The sequence below is a fragment of the Monocercomonoides exilis genome, assembly GCF_001643675.1.
Source record: "Monocercomonoides exilis strain PA203 chromosome Unknown scaffold2-2631571, whole genome shotgun sequence".
NCBI classification, from domain to species: domain Eukaryota; phylum Preaxostyla; order Oxymonadida; family Polymastigidae; genus Monocercomonoides; species Monocercomonoides exilis.
Genome location: NW_027150547.1, coordinates 843353 through 865292, shown reverse-complemented (window position 1 = coordinate 865292; position 21940 = coordinate 843353). Strand labels below are relative to the sequence as shown.

General features: G+C 39.9%; 8 protein-coding genes across 8 annotated transcripts; 4 read left to right on the top strand and 4 right to left on the bottom strand.

The window, feature by feature from the left end:
• Positions 1–914: 914 nt before the first annotated feature.
• Positions 915–4915, bottom strand: MONOS_1241 (putative Metal transporter CNNM2; the record flags this gene model as incomplete). Its single annotated transcript, XM_067865030.1, has 5 exons — positions 915–3721; positions 3879–4445; positions 4502–4537; positions 4595–4708; positions 4759–4915. The coding sequence occupies 5 exons, from the start codon at positions 4913–4915 to the stop codon at positions 915–917; spliced, it is 3681 nt and encodes a 1226-aa protein (XP_067735709.1).
• A 76-nt stretch (positions 4916–4991) lies between these two features.
• Positions 4992–7084, bottom strand: MONOS_1240 ([FeFe]-hydrogenase). The gene is made up of 3 exons (XM_067865019.1): positions 6907–7084; positions 6692–6843; positions 4992–6618 (listed from the first exon to the last, which is right to left on the bottom strand). The coding sequence occupies exons 1-3, from the start codon at positions 7070–7072 to the stop codon at positions 5227–5229; spliced, it is 1710 nt and encodes a 569-aa protein (XP_067735708.1). The 5' UTR covers positions 7073–7084; the 3' UTR covers positions 4992–5226.
• Positions 7085–7126: 42 nt separating this feature from the next.
• On the top strand, positions 7127–9557 carry MONOS_1239 (uncharacterized protein; the record flags this gene model as incomplete). Its single annotated transcript, XM_067865007.1, has 3 exons — positions 7127–7291; positions 7376–9489; positions 9536–9557. Exons 1-3 carry the CDS (start codon positions 7271–7273, stop codon positions 9555–9557), a joined length of 2157 nt encoding a protein of 718 aa, XP_067735707.1. The 5' UTR covers positions 7127–7270.
• A 979-nt stretch (positions 9558–10536) lies between these two features.
• On the bottom strand, positions 10537–10844 carry MONOS_1238 (uncharacterized protein; the record flags this gene model as incomplete). The annotated part of the gene is made up of 2 exons (XM_067864996.1): positions 10537–10540; positions 10615–10844. The coding sequence occupies 2 exons, from the start codon at positions 10842–10844 to the stop codon at positions 10537–10539; spliced, it is 234 nt and encodes a 77-aa protein (XP_067735706.1).
• A 351-nt stretch (positions 10845–11195) lies between these two features.
• Positions 11196–12899, bottom strand: MONOS_1237 (putative RecQ mediated genome instability protein; the record flags this gene model as incomplete). The annotated part of the gene is made up of 2 exons (XM_067864985.1): positions 11196–12672; positions 12726–12899. 2 exons carry the CDS (start codon positions 12897–12899, stop codon positions 11242–11244), a joined length of 1605 nt encoding a protein of 534 aa, XP_067735705.1. The 3' UTR covers positions 11196–11241.
• Positions 12900–12981: 82 nt separating this feature from the next.
• MONOS_1236 (P-type ATPase (P-ATPase) Superfamily Protein) lies at positions 12982–18416 on the top strand (the record flags this gene model as incomplete). The annotated part of the gene is made up of 5 exons (XM_067864974.1): positions 12982–13157; positions 13246–13445; positions 13505–13936; positions 14163–14335; positions 14472–18416. The coding sequence occupies 5 exons, from the start codon at positions 12982–12984 to the stop codon at positions 18096–18098; spliced, it is 4608 nt and encodes a 1535-aa protein (XP_067735704.1). The 3' UTR covers positions 18099–18416.
• On the top strand, positions 18397–19472 carry MONOS_1235 (uncharacterized protein). Its single transcript, XM_067864963.1, has 3 exons — positions 18397–18515; positions 18591–18859; positions 18935–19472. Exons 1-3 carry the CDS (start codon positions 18438–18440, stop codon positions 19248–19250), a joined length of 663 nt encoding a protein of 220 aa, XP_067735703.1. The 5' UTR covers positions 18397–18437; the 3' UTR covers positions 19251–19472.
• An 80-nt stretch (positions 19473–19552) lies between these two features.
• Positions 19553–21207, top strand: MONOS_1234 (putative queuosine salvage protein). Its single transcript, XM_067864952.1, has 4 exons — positions 19553–19703; positions 19757–20040; positions 20085–20428; positions 20485–21207. The coding sequence occupies exons 1-4, from the start codon at positions 19590–19592 to the stop codon at positions 21042–21044; spliced, it is 1302 nt and encodes a 433-aa protein (XP_067735702.1). The 5' UTR covers positions 19553–19589; the 3' UTR covers positions 21045–21207.
• The last annotated feature ends 733 nt before the right edge of the window (positions 21208–21940 follow it).

Here is a 21940-nt window from a genome sequence, read left to right as displayed (position 1 = left end):
TACACCTCATATTTAATTTTGCTAAAAAAGAGAAAGAAAGAATCCAAAAAGATTGATAATTAGAAAGAAAAGAAAAGAAAAGAAAAGAAAAGAAAAGAAAAGAAAAGAAAAGAAAAGAAAAGAAAAGAAAAGAAAAGAAAAGAAAAGAAAAGAAAAGAAAAGAAAAGAAAAGAAAAGAAAAGAAAAGAAAAGAAAAGAAAAGAAAAGAAAAGAAAAGAAAAGAAAAGAAAAGAAAAGAAAAGAAAAGAAAAGAAAAGAAAAGAAAAGAAAAGAAAAGAAAAGAAAAGAAAAGAAAAGAAAAGAAAAGAAAAGAAAAGAAAAGAAAAGAAAAGAAAAGAAAAGAAAAGAAAAGAAAAGAAAAGAAAAGAAAAGAAAAGAAAAGAAAAGAAAAGAAAAGAAAAAGAAAAGAAAAAGAAAAGAAAAGAAAAGAAAAGAAAAGAAAAAGAAAAGAAAAGAAAAGAAAAAGAAAAGAAAAGAAAAAGAAAAGAAAAGAAAAGAAAAGAAAAGAAAAGAAAAGAAAAGAAAAGAAAAGAAAAGAAAAGAGAAAATTATTTTTATTTCAAACATTTATTTCAATCAACATTTTGGTGAATGCAACTCGTATGAGAGAAAGAGAAAGGAAGTTGCTGTGAAAGAAAAGACCCAGAATTAGATGCAAAATAAAATACAAATTGCTTATTCCTTTTTTTTTTATCAACACAAACGAAAAGGTACAAAATAAGGTGCCTTGCTAATCCAACTCAATTTTTTCATTTGATAAAAAACATATTTCTAACAATTTGAAAGTTCCTCACACTCACTTCCACTTTTTTGTTATCGTCACTGTTATTATCATTGCTATATTATTATTAAACCTCACATTTTCCTTCCTCTTCTTCCTCACCTTCCCCTCATCTTCCCCACTTCTTCCCCTTTTACTCCGCCTTCTGCTTCCCGGACTCGCTCTCCTTCTTCATCTCCTCCTCAAACTTCATCGCATCAATCACCCTGTCAATATCTGTCTGCTTAATAAACAGCAGCAGCGCAGGAGACGTACCCACTGCCGCTGCTGTAAACAGGGACAAACGTGAATTGTGGAAGAAAGGCGAGGAAGAAAGCTCAGCAGAACTCGAGAACATCTCAGGAGACAGATGGAACTTGCTGGCAACTGACGCTGACGCCAGGTCGCTCCACGAAGGAAGCCCTGTTTCGATCGGCTTTTCTGTGAGTGAATCTTCTTCTTCTTCTTCCTTCTCTTCCTTTTCCTCTTCTTTATCTCCTTCTCCTTCTCCTTGTCTCTTCATCCTCTCCAGCCTCCCCTGCATCTTGCTCCTCATCTTCTCGTTCATTCTCCTCTCCTTCTCTCTCCTCTGCTCCATCGTCTTCATCGCCTCTTCCTGCCACAAAAGCGGTCTGACAGGCGCTACCGGGTTGAGCAGCGCATACGGAGTACTCAAGAAATCCACACTGATTCTGTTTCCTGTGGCTGATATGTAGAACACCTCCAGTTTCCCACTCAGAAGAATCGCCATATCGGGTGACGGCATCCCCTGGATGCACACTTTAGACTGGAACGGGATGGCAGAGAGCGAAAGCGTCTGGGCAAAGGAAGAAGAGGAAGAGAAAAGCGATGCTGATAACTCAGCAGCAGCTGTGGCAGCAGCGGCGGCTCGCAATTTCTGTTTTTCTTTGATTTTTTCGTCGTTTTCGTTTGTGTCTGAAGAGCTTTCGTCGTCGCTTTCTTTCTTCTCTTTCTTCTCCTTGTTCCTTCTGTGTCTTCGATGCCTTCTTTTTCCTTCGGCTTCTTCTTTCTCTTCTTCCTCTTCTTTCTCCCTCGCTTCCTCTTCTTCTTGCTCCAGCCTCTCTTTCTCTCTCTCCAGCACCGCCAGCTTCTCCTTCTCTTCCTCAATCTTCTCTTTGATGTATTTGTCTTTATCAAAACTGGGCACCAGATATGCTGATGACATCGAGATCAGAAGACGCACAGATGACAAGAAAGCAGGTGGAACAGGTGGGAATGAAGAAGAAGAAGAAGAAGAAGATGATGATGATGACAAAGATGAATTCGAATACGAACCACGCCCATCAGCCAAAGAAAGCCCAGAACTAGCCCCTTTCCCAAAGAGATTGGGGATAGTCCTCCACAAATACTCAGACAGGAACTGTATTTGTGTCGGGGCGAAGTCAAAAGCAGGCGGGCAGACGCGCCAGATGTGGTGGTGGTAGCGCTGCTGATGGTGAGGGTGGTGCGGGTGGAGACGCATCAGGAAGGAGAGGGAGGAGGTGGGAGCAGAGGTGGAGGTGGAAGAGGAGGAGGAAGAGGAAGAAGATGATGATGAAGAGGAAGTGGCTTTGATGATGTCATGTGACTGATATCCGCCTATCACATTCGTCGCTTTCTCCATCGATCCATCAATATGCTCATCTTTACTCGCTCCTCCTTCTTCTCCTTTCCCATTCGAACACTTCCCTTTCTCCTGCACAGAAAGCAAGCTGACTCTCAGCTTGTCGTCTTCGTTCATCCCATCAAATGACTGCGCCCAGCCTTCTTCTTCACTCGAACCCAATGTCCCATACCCTCCCCCTTTCCCTCCTTTCCCTCCTTTCTCCTTCAGCTTCTTCTTCTCTCCGTCTTTCCCTTTCCGCCCAAACAACGAAAATCCCTTCTTCTTCTCCTTCTTCTTGTTATTATTACTGTCCCTCCCTTTTGACTCGTCCTCTGACTGCTCCTGCTCTCCATTCACTTGTCCATTCGCCTTCATTGCCAGCTGGTGCTCCTCTTCTTCTCTGTCCTCCAGCCAGTTCGGATTCACCTGGTGCACATCCACCACACGGCCTTCATCATCCACAAAGATAAACGCCTGCTCCAGCTTCCTCCTGTTCTCTTCTGCCTGCTTCTCTTCCTCGTCTTCTTCGTTCTCCTCCTCTTCCTCCTCCTCCTCATTCCTCTTCTTCTTCTTCTTCTTCTCAAACGGATTCGTCGATTCGACTTTTGGCTCCTCTCTCTTCTTCCTCTTCCCCGCATTCGCTCCTTCTGCATCTGCGTCTTCTCCAATCAGCTCTTCGATGATGTCATTCCGCGACACTATCCCAACCGTCTCGAAAAACGGGTCAGATTCTCCTTCGTTGTTCACTCGGTACACCACACACATCCCATACGCCTTCTGCACCCCGCTCTCGGCGGCTGGCATGAACGACGGAAACACATTCGACGTGGTCGAGAACAACGTCTCCATCTCTTCTGGCTCCTCTGGCTGGTGCAAATCTGCTTCTTTCTGCTCTTTCTTCGATTTCTTCGATTTCTTCCCTTTTTTCCCTTTCGCATTCTGCTCGTTTTCCTTCACAGAATCCTTCTTCTTCCTCTTCTTTTTGCTGGCTCTGTCGTCGTGGCCTTTCATCTTCTGCATCACATACGGCAGACGCGATGCTTCAGGCATAAACAGAACGGGTTTTCCGAAATAAGAGAAGATGGAATATACAGAGAGGTTCTTTGACATTGTGTCAGAGGACAAAGGAAGTGAAGATGATGAGGAAGAAGAAGAAATAATAGAAGAAGTTGGGTTTGTCGAATTTCCTTTTTCATCTTCGGAGGGTGTGGCAGGTGGGTTGATGGCAGTTGAGGAAAGAGAAGGAAGAGAAAGAGACGAGACAGATTGAGTTTGGTTAAAGGAATTTAAGAGAAGAAGAAGATCTTTTGTTTGGATGTAGCCAATGATAGGGTATGTGAAGGAGTTGGATGATGCTGAAATTTTAAAGAAAAAAAAATTTAAAAATCAAAATCAAAAAAATGAAAGTGGATGTGATATGGCAGATAAAGGTATATCGAAGAAGAAGAAAACGTTTCAGAAATAAAAACATAAATATAAATGAATAATGAATTTCAATTTAAAATGTCACACCTTTTGCCAGTCTCTGATTCTCAGATGAAAAGATTGAAATGGTGGACGAGAAAGAGGAATCGTAAATGGGAATTCTGCTAAACCCACTTTGGATAATCCTGTCAATTGTTGTTGCATCCACAATTGTCGACGCTTCAAGCATAAACACTTCTTCAATTGGAGTCATAACTTCCTTCAGCTCCTTCTGAGCAAAATCAATTGAATTCCCAATAAGGAATAAGTCTGATTGATCAATCTGCTCGTTTTTCGAATAAAGCGCTTGAATGTCTTCATCTGCATGTATTTGAATCAGTTTTTTTAATTGATTTCTGTTGTAAGTGTTTCCCACTTCTTCTCCAAGAATAGCGTCGAGAAGTTTACCCATTGGATAAACAAATGGAAATAGAATCACCATAAAAAAGAATACCAGCCACCACAGTGCAGCACCTACTGCAAGTCCGTGACGGGTGCAAATGGCTTGTGGAATAATTTCACCAAAAATAACAGTCAAAAACGATGATACAAAAAAGGCAATCAATCCAGAACTAATTGATTCCATAATCAATGAAATGGCCATATTCACCATAACTAAATAAGGAAATACAAAAACTGCTAAAATTTTATGAAGAAACAACGAAACAAACCATTTCCGAACAATAGCGTACAAAGAAGAACGTTATCTATTAAAGCAATTGAAAATATTAAATAAAGTTAAAATAAATTAACGAATAACATGCCATTCTTACGCACTCGGAGAATTTTCTTCACTCGCTTTTTATCGACCTCAGAACCAAGATCATATAAAATTTGAAGATTAATCTTGTCGAGAGCAAGCAACCCAAGATTTAATCCTAAAATTAATTTTAATCAACGCACAATTATATAAATTTTTGATTCAAACCAGAAAATACAGCCGCAAGCATCAGAAGAACGACAATTGCGACAATTTCAAGAGCAAAAAGAACTTTTTGAGTAGTCTCATCATTCGTATTGGCGCCATCAGCTGACGCTGCAAAATATGCATGTACACCAATTCCAAGCCATGTGGAAAGAAGCATCCAAGTTTTTAATTAAAAAATAGTTTTTCGAAATTTAGAGTTGGTTCAAAAAATCCCCTGGTTAAAAAGATCAATATAAAAAATTTTTGCGTGTTTATTTAAAAATCGAAAGAGAACTACAACAATCCGAAGCGCATAGCAAAAATGAAATTTAGAAATAAGTCGTATTGAAAAAAAGAAATGTTAAAAATTAACAAAAACATTCAAAAAACTTTCTTTAATCAATCTCAAAATAATATTTCCTCAATTGTTCCAGCTGACTTTCGCATTACAATTCCAAATGTTGTAATTTTATTCAATAATTCTGAATATTAAAGAGCCATCACATCTTCAATGTCTTTGAATTCGATTCTTTGCTTGTAAAGAGCAGTCAAACGACCTTTTCCAAGGGTTGCAAGAGCAACAGCACCAGGTCCACCAACACAACCTCCGTCGCACGCCATGCACTCAACAAGATTTCCTGGGCACGTTTCTGGTTTTTCTCCCCATTGCTTCAATAAGTTCACAGCTTTCCTGTCAAGTGGCGCAATATAAATAGGTCTATAATCAACAGCAGGCTTGGCATCTGATGGAGTGGATGACGAAGATGCCATTTCAGGCGATTCTCCCTTTCCAGGCATTGGAGTCACTGGAGCCTTTGACGACTCATCTGCTAAGTTCGGATCCTCCTTCACTGAGCATTCATCGAGCTTTGCAGACTCCAGCTGGGACACAGGCCCAACCAGCGGATCAATATGCTCTCCTCCGTGCTTTGCCAGTCTCGAAAGAGCAGCAGGAACAGCATCCTTCACAGCCGCAGCTACGCCCTGTGTCACCGCGTAGTATGTGCCTTCTCTTGAAGCTTCGCGCGTCTTCCTGGGGTCTTCGCTCACAGCAACTTTGGCGACTTCGATGTTCTTTGCCATGAAGATGCACAGCAACTCCTCGGCTGTCAGAACAAAATCCACATTCGCCCTGCGCAGCCCTTCCGCGCGCTTTGCCACACAAGGCCCGACAAACACAGTGACTGCTTCTGGATCTCTCTTCTTCACAAGCTCTGCTGCATAATGCATCGGAGAGCCCGTGTGCGACACAAATTGCGCCAGCTTCGGCGCGTGCTTATGAACGCACTGGAAGAATGCAGGGCAGCAGGATGTTGTCATCAATGGCTGCTTGCCAGAACCAACGTGAGCAATAAACTCTTCTGCCTCCATCAGCGAAGTCACATCTGCGCCTGCAGCCACCTCTACCATTTCGTGAAACCCGCAGTTCAGCAAAGCTTGGTGCAGTTGAGGAACTGTTCCTCCAAACTGGCCGAGAATCGCAGGCGCCAGCATAGCAACGACTCTTCGCCCGTTTTTGATGCTATTAACAACATCCACAATTTGCGACGGCATTAAGATTGCGTTGAATGGACAGTTGACCATACATTTCCCACAGTGAATGCATTTTTCAAAATCAATCTTACTGTACCCGTGCTCATCTTTTGATACAGCACCAACTGGGCATATTTCAACGCATGGAATGTGCTTTTTGTGAATTGCGTTATATGGACATAATGATGCGCATTTACCACATGCAATGCACTTTTCCGGGTTGATTACAGCTTTTCCATTTATTCTTGATATTGCCTTTGTTGGGCAATTAAGCATGCATGGACGTGCAATACAACCTTCACAACTATTTGTTACGTAGTATTTTGATTGATTGCATTTATGGCATGCCTAAAAAAGATAAAAAAAGCAATATTTTCAGTGACGTGATTAAGCAATCTGGAAAAGAGAAAAAACGGCAGACTTCTTTCGCAACAGCAACCAACGGTATATATTCTTTTGTTTTACGTTTAAGAGCTTGCTGTGCGAGTGCTTTCAGATCCAATTCGCTTCCTTTTTCTTCTTTTAAATCGAATCCGAGGATTGCTTTTAAGCGCAATCGAGAGATGCTTCTGTCTTAATTCCAGAGAAAAAATCGATTTATTATAAATTCTATAATTTATTTATGTTTGTTTACACCTTCTTCAAGTGTTGGCTGTAAATTTGTGTCTCTTCCTTCACAGCATAGTTCAATTGGAATAAGATCAATTCTTTCAACCAAATTTCCTTCATACGTTGCCTTCGCAACTTCTGTAATGAGATCTCGATAATGTATAGTATCTCCTCTTTTAACTCCAGGAATCATTTCACTTTATATAAATGGGGCACGATCATGTCATGTCATTTATTGAACCACATTAAAATTTATTAGAAATTTTTTCTATTTTGCCCCTGTTATTTCTTGCATTAAACGCTCAATTTAGAAAAGACATTTACACAGTAAAATATTCATTTTCTGCTTAACATATATTTATGCTTGAATTGTTAAAGACATTCACTTTACATGCAAAATGAAACATTAGTGGTTTGTTAATGTTTAATGATTGTATTTGAAATATGCAAACTTCGACTTTTTTCATAACTTAAATCGATTATTAATTATTATCAGATTTCCAGCCAGTTATTCGATCTTTTGCCAAATAAAGAGGGAATAATGGATAAAGAACAAAATTTTTCACCAAACGTTCAAGTCGAAAGACAAAAGTCATTTAATTTTTTTCATAAAATAACAGATTCGAATTTTCCAAAACGTTCTTCTGGTAATTTCGAAAATAGAATGTTTTGTGATCCAATAAATTTTTCATCTTTCAGTTCCGCAATGAATAGCGCAACTACTTCTCGTCCAACTTATTTACCGTCTGATATATCTTCTTTACCATATAACCTTATTCATGAAAAAATTCAATTGAGAAAGGATGATCCACAAGCGAATTTTTCGTGTGATATGAGCATGACAACTTGTGCGGAACTTTATTCTCGAAAGCCAGCATCAACGGATTCTACCACATCAAAATATTCTGAACAAGAAAGATTGCAATTTATTCCATTTTCAACTGGACAAGGCTTTGAGAACTCAAAAGAATTAAATAAACAAGATTGCGAAAAAAAAGAATGCATTCATAAAATCAAACTAGAATCCGAGAAAATTTTAATAAACGAACAACCGGATGATAATTGCGAACAACAATCGAAAGAACGGTCAAAGGAAAAGAAAAATCGGCAAGTTAAAATCCAGAAAATAGAAATTTATACACCATCTAATTTTTATGCGGATATTGGAGAGGAATATCGTCAACTGAAAGCAAAGGAAATTGCAGAGAAAAAGATGCGCGAGGCAAACGAATCTTCAAGTGCAATTCCTTCAGACGAGCCACAACAAACAGAAAGCACTCATTCTCAATCTCATTCTCCTGTTTCACTAATGCCGCGCACTATCAGTTCGCCAACAACAGCATCTGTTTCATCCGACATCGACTCTCTTTTGGAGGAGAACATTGAGCACTGGAACCCGGACCCGCGCTTCCAGGACCGGTTCATTCCGGACTGTGACTACCTCTGCGACGGGAAGAAGCAATCGTCGATGGCACAGCACAAAAGGACGGAGATGCTTCTGCGCTGGCAAAACGAGGATGTGCAACGCTCGCTTCTTGGAGACGGAAGAGAAGACGCTGGTTCTGTTGGGGCAAATATTGTTATCAATGCGAAGAATGGGAAAAGGGACAAAGGGATTGAGGAAATAGAAGATGGAGTAACAAAAGAGTTTAAAGGGAGTAATGTTGGAAATGCAACAAGCACGAATAAAACAAAGGGAGATATTTTGGAGCATTCTGAAGATTATTTATCATTTGATAAAGCTTCTGACATTAATCAACCCAATTGCAATGAGTCAAATTCAAGCGCAGAAATTAAAATCATGAAAAGGAGAAGAACGGTTGTGAAGAATCAGATACGAGAAGCCAAGCAGCACTGGAAGCTGTTTGGGGAGTGGGTGAGGAAGCCGTGGATAAAAGACAATGATGAAAGGTTGATGTGGGATGAAGCTGAAGCGAAGTTATGTTCAAGGGACGAGGGTGAAGTGAAGGAAGGGAATGAAAAAGATGCAAGAGCTACAACATTGGAAGAGCTGAAGGATCTGCTGAAGAATGAAGAAGTGCTGAATTTGACTGGAGAGCAGCTTGAGGCGCTGAAGATGAAGATTCAACAGTACGAAAAGAAGAGAGAAAAGGAAGAGAAGAAGATGGAGATGAGCGATTTTGAGAGGTATTGGGAAGAAAAGGAAAAGAATGCTGGAATCGAGGAAAGCAAAGGGAATTTCATTCACAGTGAAAAGACCAATGAAAATGGATCAGATACAAAAAATACTTCTGACTTCTGCTTCAGCACAACGAGAAATAAAGACAGCTATTTCAATGATCAAATTAAGAAGGATGAGAAATCAGGTGGAATTTATTCTTCAAAAGAGGGAACCCATGAGCCATCTTTTACTTCACTTTCACCTTCATCTGTTGGATTGCATCGTGATGTTATGCATCCACTCACGTCTTCGAATCCTCTTCTGTTTTTGCATCATTCTCAATCTGCTCAAGCACCATCAGAAATAAAATTTCAAGAAAATTCTTCATTTCCTCGTGAATGTGGAGCATTTTTATCATCTTTTGCATTTCATTCTCCATCTCGTCAACTTTTGCATTATCAAAATTCTTCTCCTTTTGTTCATACATCGTTTAATCCCTCTTTTCAACTACGAAACGAACGTCCTTATTTTCAGCAATCGTCCAAGTTCCACATAAAAAATTCATTGCTTCAAACAAACCAACTGCTTTCACCTGAACAAACTCTTCAGGAACAAAAGCAGAATGATAAATCTCGGGTTCCGCTTCAACCATCTCAAAAGATATTTCAAGTGAACAAAGATGTTAATCAATCAACAGAATTTCCATCTTTCGCGCACTATTTTCAATCATTGTTCAATCTTAACCCAACATCATGTTACGATGAAAATTCGCAAAATCCTGCTTCCGTGCTGCATCTTTTGCCTGCTGAAGCATCTCAATTTCCAGATGTTGGCAAAATTCATATCACCATCGATCCAGCAGAATGGTTCACAAGATATGCGGATTCTGTTTTTCACCCGAGGAAACTCAGCAGAATGAAAAAGAAAGGAATCGACGTCAAAAATTATATCGATAATGCCCATATGTTCCTAACGGAAAGTATAAAGGAAAAAGTAATTGTACGGCCATTCTGCATTTGCACTGGAAAAAATAAAAAAAGTTTGTGTATGAAATTTCCATTTCGAAAAAGATTAACAACTCAAATTTTTCAATAATTTATTTGTCTTTTTTTCAAACAAATTTGATTTCTTTAACACAAAATTTTATTTTAAAAAAAATTCATTTTTAAATTATTCCCTGTACATATTACATGGAAGTGATATTGAGGGACAAAATGCCATGTTACGAATCAAATGAAAATAAAAATACAAACAATTATTAAATTAAAAAGTTTAACAAATAATGTAACAGCAAAAGGAAAGATGGCAACCCGAAGTTATCAATCAAAAATAAAAAGAAGAAATGAAGATCGTCATCCGACCTTGTGCTGAAATCTGATGCAATCATGTTCTCTTTCAAAATGCTGCGATATTGATCGGCGGATATAAGTGTTTGGGACCATTGAGAAGCACTCCTTTGATGAGTGTTAGTAAAAAATATCTCATCAAGCTCTGTGCTTCAGAAGGGGAGAGAAAAGCGGCAAAGCCAATCAAAATTAACTAAAAAGGTAAGGGTTGTTATCACATAATCTTCTCCAGCAAATAATTATTTGTGATAATAATTAATTCAATACTCCATTTGCATAAAAGGTCGTATTGCTTTTGGAGCCTTGGGTCTTCTCTTAATTGTAAGTATTGTTTTCGGTAATGGCAACGCTGAACCAGGTGGTGCTTGAGGTGAGATCTCAGCGCGAGGAGTTCTTCTTGGCGGTGAAATACTCGATTGATCATCTAATGGGGTTGGGGAAATACTCGTTTTTGACGGTGCGCCTCTGAACGGAAAATTCTTGTGAAACTCGTTCATAATCAATTGTTGTAAATTTAATTTGTTTTGTAAAGAGTTTATTTAATTCTGAGAGCCTATAAATCGTTTGGCCCAAAAAGTATGTTATTTTAATGTTGATTGTAAAAAACAACCAGAAAAAATGTAGGTTGATCCTTTCCATTTTCATTATTTTGACTGCTACCCATCATAAACTTCACATCATTTCTTTATCCACCTTGATATATTATGGGAACAATATCTTTCCATAAACAAACAAATATTAAAATTTCGTAAAATGTGTTCGCTGATGCTTGAATTTTATTCAAAGCAAATCCGTGGATTTTTTGTGTTTTGGTTTCATTTAAAAATTAGGATAATTCTTTAACAACGATTTTTCATTTGGTATAAAGAAAAGCATTCAAAATTTTTTAAATTATCATAAAGATGGGAAATCTGTTGGTGCAAAAGAAGGAGGAACTGAAGCAGCAGATGCCGCTCCACCGGAATACATGCTCCCTCCTCTTTCATCTCTCTGTTCATATCCCCTGAACCCTCCTCCTCCTCCTCTTCCGCCTCCTCTTCCTCTTCCTCTTCCTCCCCCGCGAAATCCCCTTCCTCCGCCTCTTCCTCCGCCTCTTCCTCCTCTCCCGCCAAACCCTCTCCCGCTGCGCCCTTCGTCCTCAGAAGAATGGGAAGAAGGCAAATTCACGCCGGCAAAGAAGTCAGCTGTCGTCATCTTCTCAGGAGGAACATACGATGAACTCTGTTGTTGTTGTTGTGATGGCTGTTGAAATTGAGGTTGAAACTGCTGCGAATAAGAAGCCGATGAAGAGGCATACGCAGTGGCTGGCCGCGCTGCAAATGGCTGTGGTGCTGATGATTGTCTTGGAACATATGAAGAAGAAGAAGAAGAAGAAGAAAATGGCTGTTTGTAGTTTGAAGTGTATGAGTGTGAAGCAGCTGGCACAGGTGCAGGAGCAAGTGCAGAAGCAGGTGCAGAAGCAGAAGAAAATGAATCTGGGATTGGTTTGAATGAGCTATTAAAGCGCTGAGGCTGAAACTGAGACTGAGACTGAGGTTGGCGCTGTGCTGGCTGCCATGTCTTCTTGTCTCCTCTTTCCTCGTTCTCTCTGCCAAACTTCTTCACTCCGGCCACTTTCCATCCCTGATCGGCCTTGTTGTCTCTCTCGCCCGGCTTCTCGTTCCACTGCCTGCTTCTCTCATAAGATGTCGATGGCCTTTGAGGTGGGACATATGAAGACGATGATGAAGGCGAAGGAGATGGTGCAAAAGAAGAAGAAGAAGCAAAAGCAGAAGCAGAAGCAGAGGTTGAGGGTATTCTTGAAGAAGATGCATAAGAAACTGTTCCCTTTCTTCCAGTTGAAGTTCCTGCACCGAAAGCTCCTGTCCCACCAGGAATAATTGATGAACCTCCTGCTTGAAATGGAATAAAAGGAGGACGAGCAGGTGCTATGTTTGCTCTTTTAACATCGCCACTTTTCTCGAGTTGAGGAACATAACCCCCAAGAACTTTAACGCTCTGAGGAGTGAGAAGAATGATATTGTGACTTGTTTGAGCGTTTCTCAAAGAAAGTTTGCATCCCATTCGTGTGTGGATGTCAAGTCCTGGAATTCTTTCCTTGGATATAATTCCTTTTCCTTGTGCGTATCCATCTGATAAAGTGATCATAAGAAGTGATGGAAAATCATTTGAAGAATATGTGGGTTGGCAAATATTTCTAATATCAGTAACTTGTAAAATATATGGACCCGCAATGGCAGCATTATTTTTTCCAAAATAGCTATCTCCAAAATTACTTTTTTCAAAGCAAGTTTTTAAATCAAGGTCGAGAATTGATTTTTTCAACTGAAAATAACATAAAAAATATTTTCTTAAATCATAAATGAAGTGACACAAACAGTTTCTTTTGTCACGTTATCCAACGTATCTGCAATGCGTTTGACGCTCCCCAAATTAAATAAATAGCCATCACGCTTTAGTTCTGTTTTAAACGCCTTTGCTTCAGCTTCTGTAATTCCGTCATCTTCTGATTCGTTTTCATCGATATCTTCAATGTCTTTTGTGGACGACATTTAAAAAATAACCGAAAAAAATCACTCGATCCCAAAAGTAATAAAGAGATATCAACCCTTAATTAAACCTTAAAATTACCATATGCAACCGCAGCAAGGCCAATGGCTCGATAAACAAATAATTCGCGAAATGATGGAGACCAGAGAGCTTTCGTATTTGCAGAGGTTAGGGGGAATAGGAGGTGTTATGCAAATGCTGAACTCCAGCCCGAATGGGCTGAATCAATTAGATTTACAAGCAGAAATCAGACAGAGCATGTTTGCGAGTCGTCTTTTATCACCATTATTACAAATATTTATGTATTTTATTTTATGTATTTTTTGTTGTATTTATTTTGTTTTTCAGCTATGGACGAAACGAACTTGCAAAACCTCAACCTAAATCTTTTTTCCGACTTTGGCTCGAAGCTTTTAATGATACTACATTGATAATTTTGATGGTCCTTGCGGCTATTTCATTAATTATAGCTATTGCTGTTGAAAAAGGTGCTGATCTTTCATGGCTTGATGGAGCGGCTATATTTTTAACTGTATTTGTCGTTACATGTATGTGTTTCAATTTCATTTCTCGATATTGATCTAATTATTGCTTTTCTTTAAAAAAGTGGTATCTGCTTGGAACACATGGTCTCAGGAACGTCAGTTTCAGAAACTCAATGAAAGGCAACAGGACAGGAGTATAATTGTAAAAAGAGGAGGGGAGCTCGTTCAAATATCTATTTTTGATATTTTAGTTGGGGATATTGTGCAAGTGCAAACTGGAGATGTACTTCCTGTTGATGGGATTTGCCTTGAATCCAACAATATATCTTGTGATGAAGCAGCAATGACAGGTGAATCAGATCTTATAAGAAAATCTCCTGAAAAACATCCATTTTTGTTATGTGGATGCAAAGTGCAGACTGGCTTTGGGTGGATGCTTGTGGTTGCTGTAGGAATGGAAACGCAGTTTGGTATTTTGAAACAGGCGGTCATTACAGCTGCTCAAGAAAGAGATCAAACTCCACTTCAGGAGAACTTAGATGAATTAGCCAAACGTTTGCAACTATTTTTTTTTTCATGTTTGTTGAAACAAATTTGAATACGTTTTCTTTTCAACTGTTTTTCAATAATGATTGTTTTGAATTTTATCTTTCTCATATTATTCAAAATCTAAAAATTCAACTTCTTCTCTTGCCCTTCCTCTCTTCTGCTCGAAAATAATTTTCCCACGTACAACCGCAAAACACATGATCCTTTTTTTTTTTTTTTTTTTTTTTTCAGACATCGGGTATGTTGGAATGGTTGCGGCTGCATTTGTGCTTGTGCTGCTGTTTATCTTCTGGCTTGTCCCTGCCATTCAAGAGCCCGACCACTTCAAGGCAGGCTCCTACTGGATCCTCCTTCTCGACTACTTCACCATCGCCGTCTCAATCATCGTCATGGCTGTGCCAGAGGTGTGATTATTTTTCAGTTCGATAAGAATCGTCTTCATTTTCATCAATATTTTTTTAAAAAAAAAATTAAATTTCTTTATTGATTATATATTAATAAATTAATATTAACACTTGATCCCAATCCAACCACTGACAGGGCTTACCCTTAGCTGTGACAATTGCTCTTGCATACTCAATGGGCCGTATGCTTGCCGACAACAACCTCGTCCGTGTGTTATCAGCCTGCGAGACGATGGGCGGTGCCACAACCATCTGCTCTGACAAGACAGGTACACTCACACAGAACAAGATGAAAGTGACAACCGGCTGGTTCAACGGCGCGACTCTGTCTGATTTGGAGAAGAAGAACAACACTTCGAGTGCTGCTTCTTCTGCTGCTGCTAATTCTGCTAATTCTGTTGCTGAGCCGGCGGAGATGTACCAGAAGAATGCTCTGATTGACACAGGAGCCTCTTCAGCAGGTGGAGAAAGCAATGGCCAAGACCGCTTCATCAGCTCCGTCAGTCAGGCTGCTTCTGCCTCTGTCTCACTGGAATATGCCACTAACGACCAAAGCAATTCTTCTTCTTCTTCCTCCTCCTCCTCTTCCTCCTCTCCAAGAAACAGCCCAAACAACACCCTGGGCCTACCTCCCCCTTTCTTTGACACGCTTTCTGAGTGCATCGCTCTGAACTCGTCGGCCAATCTGAAGCTGTCACACACAGGCGGAGTGGACTACCTGGGCAACGTGACTGAATGCGCCCTGCTGTTATTCGCACAGGACCAAGGGGTGAGCTACTCTGCTATTCGACAGAGGGAAGAAGTGGTGCAGATGTTTCCCTTCACGTCAGAGCGGAAGCGGATGACTGTCGTGGCAGACAAAGGAGAGCAGTACAGAGTGTATACAAAAGGGGCCAGTGAAATCGTGTCGGCGCTGTGCCACAAGATGCACTTGGATGGGAAAGTGGTTGCGATTGGCGATGAACAGAAGAAGCTGATTGATGAGAAGATACTGTGGATGGCATCACAGGGATTGAGAACTATTGCTTTAGCGTACAAGGATGTGCCGAAGGCTGAGGTAGAAGCGATGAGAAAAGAAAAAGAGATGAAAAAACTGAACAGCAGGCTGAGGGGCAATGCAGAGATGTGGAGGCAGGAGTTCCAGGAGGTGCTGGATGTGGTGGACGAGACGAACGAAGCTCTCACAGACGTTTCTTCACATGTCTCGACTCATGTGGCTGCTTCTTCAAATACTTCAAATATTCCGAATGCTGCTCCACAAAACATGGCAGATCAGCACTTTTCTTTGAGCCCTGACCCGCTTTCTCCGACTCTTTCTGGTAATCAGGCCAATGGCTTTAACAATAATAATGCAGAAATTTATTCCCAAAATCCATCCTTCAATCAGGCAATGATGCTTTCTCAGCTGCCTCCCACATCTACCTCTCCTCTTAACTCCTTGGCTGATCCATTGCTTCTGCCTCCTTCTTCTTCTTCCTCTGTACAAACTTCTTCTCTTTCTCTCACTCCCTCAAAAGGTGCACATACAATGACACTTGCTGACTCTCTTCGCACTCCTTCTGTGAATGACCCGCAAAACCCAGGAGTTTACCCTCCTTCAGGATACGATGGAATAACCACAGCGACTTCTGAGATAGAGGAAGGCTGCAGTGAAGAAGAAGGCAATGATAACAACAATAACAATGACAATAAAACCAATAAAAACAATGAAGCCGAAAATGATGAAGACGAAGAAGACGAGTCAACCGGTCCCTTTGGCAGCACACCACCCGAGGGAGAGATGATTCTATTGGGCATTACAGGCATCAAAGACCCGCTCCGACCAGAAGTGCAAGAAGCGATCCAGGACTGCCACGATGCACACATAGTGGTGCGGATGGTGACTGGTGACAACATCATCACTGCGATGCACATTGCCCAGGAATGCGGCATCTACGATCCGCAGAACGGGATTGCGATGGAAGGCCCCGTGTTCCGCGCGCTGAGCGAAGAGGACAGGAAGAAGATTCTTCCGAAGCTGCAGGTGCTGGCACGCTCGTCTCCCATTGACAAGCACACACTGGTGAGTGGGCTGCAAGATCTGGGACATGTGGTGGCTGTGACTGGAGATGGGACAAACGATGCACCCGCGCTGTCGAAGTCAGATGTTGGCTTTGCGATGGGCATAACTGGAACAGAAGTGGCTAAGGACGCATCGTCTATCATTATCACTGATGATAACTTTGCGTCTATTGTGAAAGCGGTGATGTGGGGTCGGAATGTGTATGATTGCATCCGGAAGTTCATCCAGTTCCAGCTGACAGTCAACATCGCTGCCATTGTGGTGGCTGTGTTTGGTGCGATCTTCGCCATCACTCCTTTGAGAGCCGTGCAGATGCTGTGGGTGAATCTCATTATGGACACGCTCGCTGCCCTGGCACTGGCAACAGAGACACCCACAAAACAGCTCCTGAAGAGGAAACCGTACGGACGAAGCGACTCCATCATCTGCAAGTCGATGTGGCGCAACATCATCGGAGGGGCAGCATATGAGGCGATTGTGCTGATCGTCACGATGTTTCTGTGGGGCGAGAAATTCTCTGATGCTAATTTCTCCGCTGACACGAACTGGGCGGTTGAGAGGTGTCCCTTGTTGCAGTCTAATGACTTGATTGAATGCTCTCACGTGATGTTTCCTAAGTCCATCTGTCGTCCATTCCTGTTGGACAGAAATGTCGCAATATTTTCAGAGGAGCATTTCTCGTTCGTGTTCAACACATTCATCTGGATGCAGGTGTTCAACTGGATAGCGTCTAGAAAGTGCTACAATGAGATCAACTTCTTCGACCGCATCTTCGCAAACCTGATGTTTGTAGCCATTTGGATCATCGTTGCATGTCTGCAGGTGCTCATCATGCTTGTCCCGGGTGTCAGAGATGCGTTCTCCATCATCTGGATATCCGGACAGCTCTGGGGCTTCTCTTTGCTCTTTGCCATTCTCATCCTGCCCGTCCGCTTTGTCATCCACCTTGTGAAAATGCCCGACCCGTTCAACGGAGAAATTCCGCTGGTGTTCGAAGAAGGCGTGCCTGCTGGTGTCTACACGCTCAACGGCCCTCCACCGCCCGGCTGCACGCTCTCCTTTGGAGAGCAGGCAGCCACGTCAGAGGCGATGCAGAGCGCGCTCATTGAAGCACCCCCGCCGCCTCCAGTCGCACCAGAGATGGTCCCTGCTGGACTGGACGCGTGGGACGGCTCGTCTTCTGATGGGAATGTGCCTGCCCTGTCGCCTGTGGCGTCGCTTCCAGCCATTCCGCTTGTGGGGCCGGTGGGCATCAGAGCGAATCGGCAGCCTTCGTTTGTGTCTTTGGTGATGAAGACACCCCCAGGCGGCAATGCGCAGGCAGCAACAACCTCACCTCACTCGAGCCACTACCCGCACGTCAGCTCGTATGCGCAGCTCGCCACAGAAAAGGGGCAGACGTCGCCTGGCGCCTCGCAGCATTCAACAGGGAGTTTTGCTTCAGCCAGCATGGGAGATTTGACATGTTCTGCTGCCAGTCTGGAGATGGCTGCTGCAAATGTGCCCAAGCGGTCGAGCTCGTTCTATGACAAGAGCAGCAGTGGAAGCGGAGGTTTGGAGGACAAAGACGGGAAGCCGCGCCAGTGGACGGTTATTCGGCACTTAGTCATCGGAACGGGCAAATGGAAGAGATTCAAAAAACCATTTTTCAGCGGTCAAAGGACGCTGGATGTGGAAGAGCACTTTTTATCACCTACGTAATCTTCATTTCGATTAGAATTCCTTTTGATAAATTTATTCCTCGAATGTTATGTTATTACTTCCTTTATATTAATGCAAATGATAGTTCTCTTTTTCATGTCATTTTTCTCTTTCTTTTAGTTATAATCATTTATTCTCAGATAGTTATGTTATTTATATAAAAAAATTATTCCTTTTGTATGAAACTGATAAAAGTTATCAATTTCTTTTGTTTGAATTTTTGTTGTTATTTATTAATTTTTTAACGCCATATTTTTTGAAATCTTTCCATTTCGTTTTTAATTTCTAGTTAATGGGTAAAAGATCAATTTTGAGAACTTTTTTTAAATATTTCTTGAAATGTCGGAACAGCCTGTTTTAGATGTTGAAAAATCGCTTGACGAAATGATTAATGAAAAAAGACAGCAGCAACGTTTGGTATGAAATGTGCTCTAGTGGCTATCACAATTAGAATTCAACAACCGTTAATCGTTTCTCTGGAATCTTGTCTAGTATCGTGGAAAACAGCAAAGAGATAGAGGATCCTCATTTTCTCTTAGAAGAGCACAAGTTAGTCGGAGTGCAAGGCTGGAACAACTTCGTGGACAAACACGAACAAGGAAACCAAAAACTCAAAGGAATTTTGGGGCGGCTGGAATTTTAAAAGCTCCAGTACGTGTTCCTATGATGGCACCTGTTGTTCAACCAGCTCCATCTGTTCTTGTTCTACCTGTTGCACCTCATGCACGAAAGGGAGGCAGATCCCAATCAGTCCTGACAAAGTATCCACATCCCTCCCTTCTACCCCCTTCACTTTGAATCGATTTATTATCTTCTTCCACTTCCTCTGTTTCAAGGGCCCAAAGACGCGCACTGACGCAAGAACTGACGAAGATTACTCGAAGCACGGCACCTGTCCAATTTCCAGCCCAATTTGCTGCCCCTGTTGCTCCAAAAGTTATTAGCACATATAGACCGGCGCACGCCCAAAGAAAATCAAAACTTGTCCAAAGGCCACCAGCTCAACCAATGATGATGATACCTCCACCACAACCAACCATGACACCACCCATGTATCTTGTTCCTGCTCCGTCAGGATCTTCGCGAATGAGAACCAGAAGACCAATTCGAAATCAGCCTCGCAGCAAGCCCAGATCTCGTGGAACATATTAAATTAAAAGAGTTACCAATTTTTTTAATTTTGATTAAAATCTGTGATATTTTATTCAATTTCGGCGATGTGCATTATCAATGGACATGAAAATTTTTAGGTGATTTGCGAATTATTTATTCTGTTATTTTAAATTAATTTAGATTAATGTTTTTCTTCAACCATTTCAAGTAAACAAACTTTTATAATTATTTGTTCAGTTTATATGATTATAAGATATCTACACTTGTTTAAAATAATTTTCAATTTTTATGAAAAGAAGAGTTATTGCGGTTTTTATTTCTGATTAGTTAACCCGTTATCTTTTAATTTTTGTGGATCAGTTATTTAAAAGAAATACAATGGAAAATCCTGTGAAATTATCAAGTGCTTTGATTGCTTCTACGTCTAGACATGTTTTTATATCAGAAGAGAAATGTAATCAATCTGCAGAATGGCTTTTGGAAGAAATCAAGGTACATTTATTAATATCTTAATACCAAATCAGAAAACAATATAATTATCTTAGAAAGGGAATTTTTCACAACACAATGAACCAACAGATTCGTATATTCCAAAAATAGAAGAAATTGGTGAAGAAATGCTTGCTCAATGGATCTTCTTCCTTGACGTTTTAAATTTCTCTTTCTATTATGATGATGGATCGTCATATTGTATTGAATTTCCTGAAGGTTCTAAAACGATTATTCAAGGATATTGGGCTCATGTTATATCGATGCATAGAGCTCGGATGGAGCATATTCCATTTTTAACTGCAAAATGGATGTCTGAATGTACTGAAAAAGATGTTTCGTTTGTCTTTTTTTGAAATTAATTTATTAAATAAAATGTTGCAGACTATTTTATCGGTATAATAATTCTCATCCAGAAAAAACTTGTCCGCTTGTTGAAAAAAGAGTTGAAGTTCTTCATGAAGCAGGAAAATGGCTTACAGCAGAATGTGATGGCTTATTTGCTAATTTCATACGTAAATGTAATCACTCTGCTGTTCAGATCTCTGTTCGAATTGCTGATGCTTTATCTTCTTTTAGAGACAGAGGAATTTGGAATGATGGATCACTTGATTCTTTGCCGAAAAATTCAAATTTGTTAAAAGAACAAATTTACAAGCATAAATTAGCAGAAAAATTGTTAGATGAAGATTGGAAAGAGCCAATTTCTTCTACAAGTGAAATTAAAAGTACGAAATTATATTCTTTCTTTCTTTCTTTCATTCTTTATTGATATAAATTTCAGTTCCTGTTGCATTCCACAAGAGAGCACAAATCATTGCTGCAGATTTGTGGGTATATTTTAATAGAGAATCGCTAGGTAGCTTCAATGACATTGACGAATTGACGATGTTTGCTGACTATCGTGTTCCTCAAGTACTAGCGCATCTTGGTGCTTTGCAATATTCCGATCAGCTACTTGAATTACTTCGAAGTGGAGAAAAGAAAAAAGATGATAAACAAGAACAAGATGGACTTTCTTCTTCATCGTCATCTCCTCAGCCATCAACTTCATCAGAATCTTGCATTTCATCAACATCGCAAGAAAGCCTTGGTCAGTCAACAACGACTGTTATGATAGCACAATCATCGCGCGTTGAAATGGAAATAAGAGGATGCTCTATTTTTGCGCTTTCCCTCATCACACAAAAGATTAAAGAATTAATTGCTTCGACTTCATTAACCTTACCTGATGATGTTATTGTGAATGATGTTACGGTTGACAATTATCTCTGGTTGTGGGGAAAACAACATCTGAAAATTTTATCTGTGCCTGCTCATAATACAAGAACATGTTTTTATTAAATTTCTTGATTTCTATACAGCTTGCATTAATTAATAAATGGTTAAATATTATATTTCTTACTGAAAGTATATATTTAATGGAACTAAGTCTTATTTTTCTCTCTTACACAAATTAAATTTTTAATTTTTTTCTTCACTAATTTTGAATAATGTTAGATTTTTTATTTGCCCCATTTTTTTGTTGGCACCAAATTTTTGAAGTGAAATATGTTAAAAAATGCAAATTTCAATAACAAAAATAGGCCTTTGCGACAAGTAAAAATAAAGCGAGGCATGTCGGTCGAATGACAAAATCAATGTCGAGAAGTGTTTTCTTTTTTTTTTTTTTTTTTTTTTTTTTTTTTTTTTTTTGATTTCAAAATGTATTTTTTATTCTTAAATATTCAGCTTGTATCTGAATACCGTTCTGACATGAAAATTTGAAAAAAATATATTTTTGAATGAACGAAAAATTGTATAAAAATCGTTTTGATAAAAAAATTTTTATGAAACTTCAATTATGAAAGAAGAAAGCCAAAACAGGAATTATTGAAAACAAAACTAATTTTTTTAACTTCAGAAGATGAAATGAAAACACGAAAATGTTTCTATCAAACCAAAAACAAATAAAATAATTGAAACATAAATTTTTTTTATTAATCCTAGAAAATATTCAGTTAAAGGACGTACAATCGAAAAAACATGAAATTGTTAATTTTGAAGCGATACTGTTTGAATTTGTTTTCATCTGCCTGTTCCATTATTTGTTAATATTTTAGTGATCTTAATATATCACTGTCAATTGACTGCATCCAGTTTCTTTTAATATAATTGAAAAAGCTCATTACAAATACAAATGAAAGTTGATGAGCAAAAGCAAAAATTGATTAAAAAAACATTTCTTTAACATAAGGAAC

Bases quoted from the DNA above. Each gene is read 5' to 3' on its own strand.
- MONOS_1240 (XM_067865019.1), bottom strand. From the start codon at position 7,072: ATGATTCCTGGAGTTAAAAGAGGAGATACTATACATTATCGAGATCTC. The intron at 6,844-6,906 runs GTGTAAACAAAC...TCTGGAATTAAG, and splicing joins ACAGCCAACACTTGAAGAAG to ACAGAAGCATCTCTCGATTG. The intron at 6,619-6,691 runs GTCTGCCGTTTT...TATCTTTTTTAG, and splicing joins TGGTTGCTGTTGCGAAAGAA to GCATGCCATAAATGCAATCA.
- MONOS_1234 (XM_067864952.1), top strand. From the start codon at position 19,590: ATGGAAAATCCTGTGAAATTATCAAGTGCTTTGATTGCTTCTACGTCT. The intron at 19,704-19,756 runs GTACATTTATTA...TAATTATCTTAG, and splicing joins GGCTTTTGGAAGAAATCAAG to AAAGGGAATTTTTCACAACA. The intron at 20,429-20,484 runs GTACGAAATTAT...TATAAATTTCAG, and splicing joins TTCTACAAGTGAAATTAAAA to TTCCTGTTGCATTCCACAAG.
- MONOS_1235 (XM_067864963.1), top strand. From the start codon at position 18,438: ATGTCGGAACAGCCTGTTTTAGATGTTGAAAAATCGCTTGACGAAATG. The intron at 18,516-18,590 runs GTATGAAATGTG...AATCTTGTCTAG, and splicing joins AAAGACAGCAGCAACGTTTG to TATCGTGGAAAACAGCAAAG. The intron at 18,860-18,934 runs GTATCCACATCC...CTCTGTTTCAAG, and splicing joins TCCCAATCAGTCCTGACAAA to GGCCCAAAGACGCGCACTGA.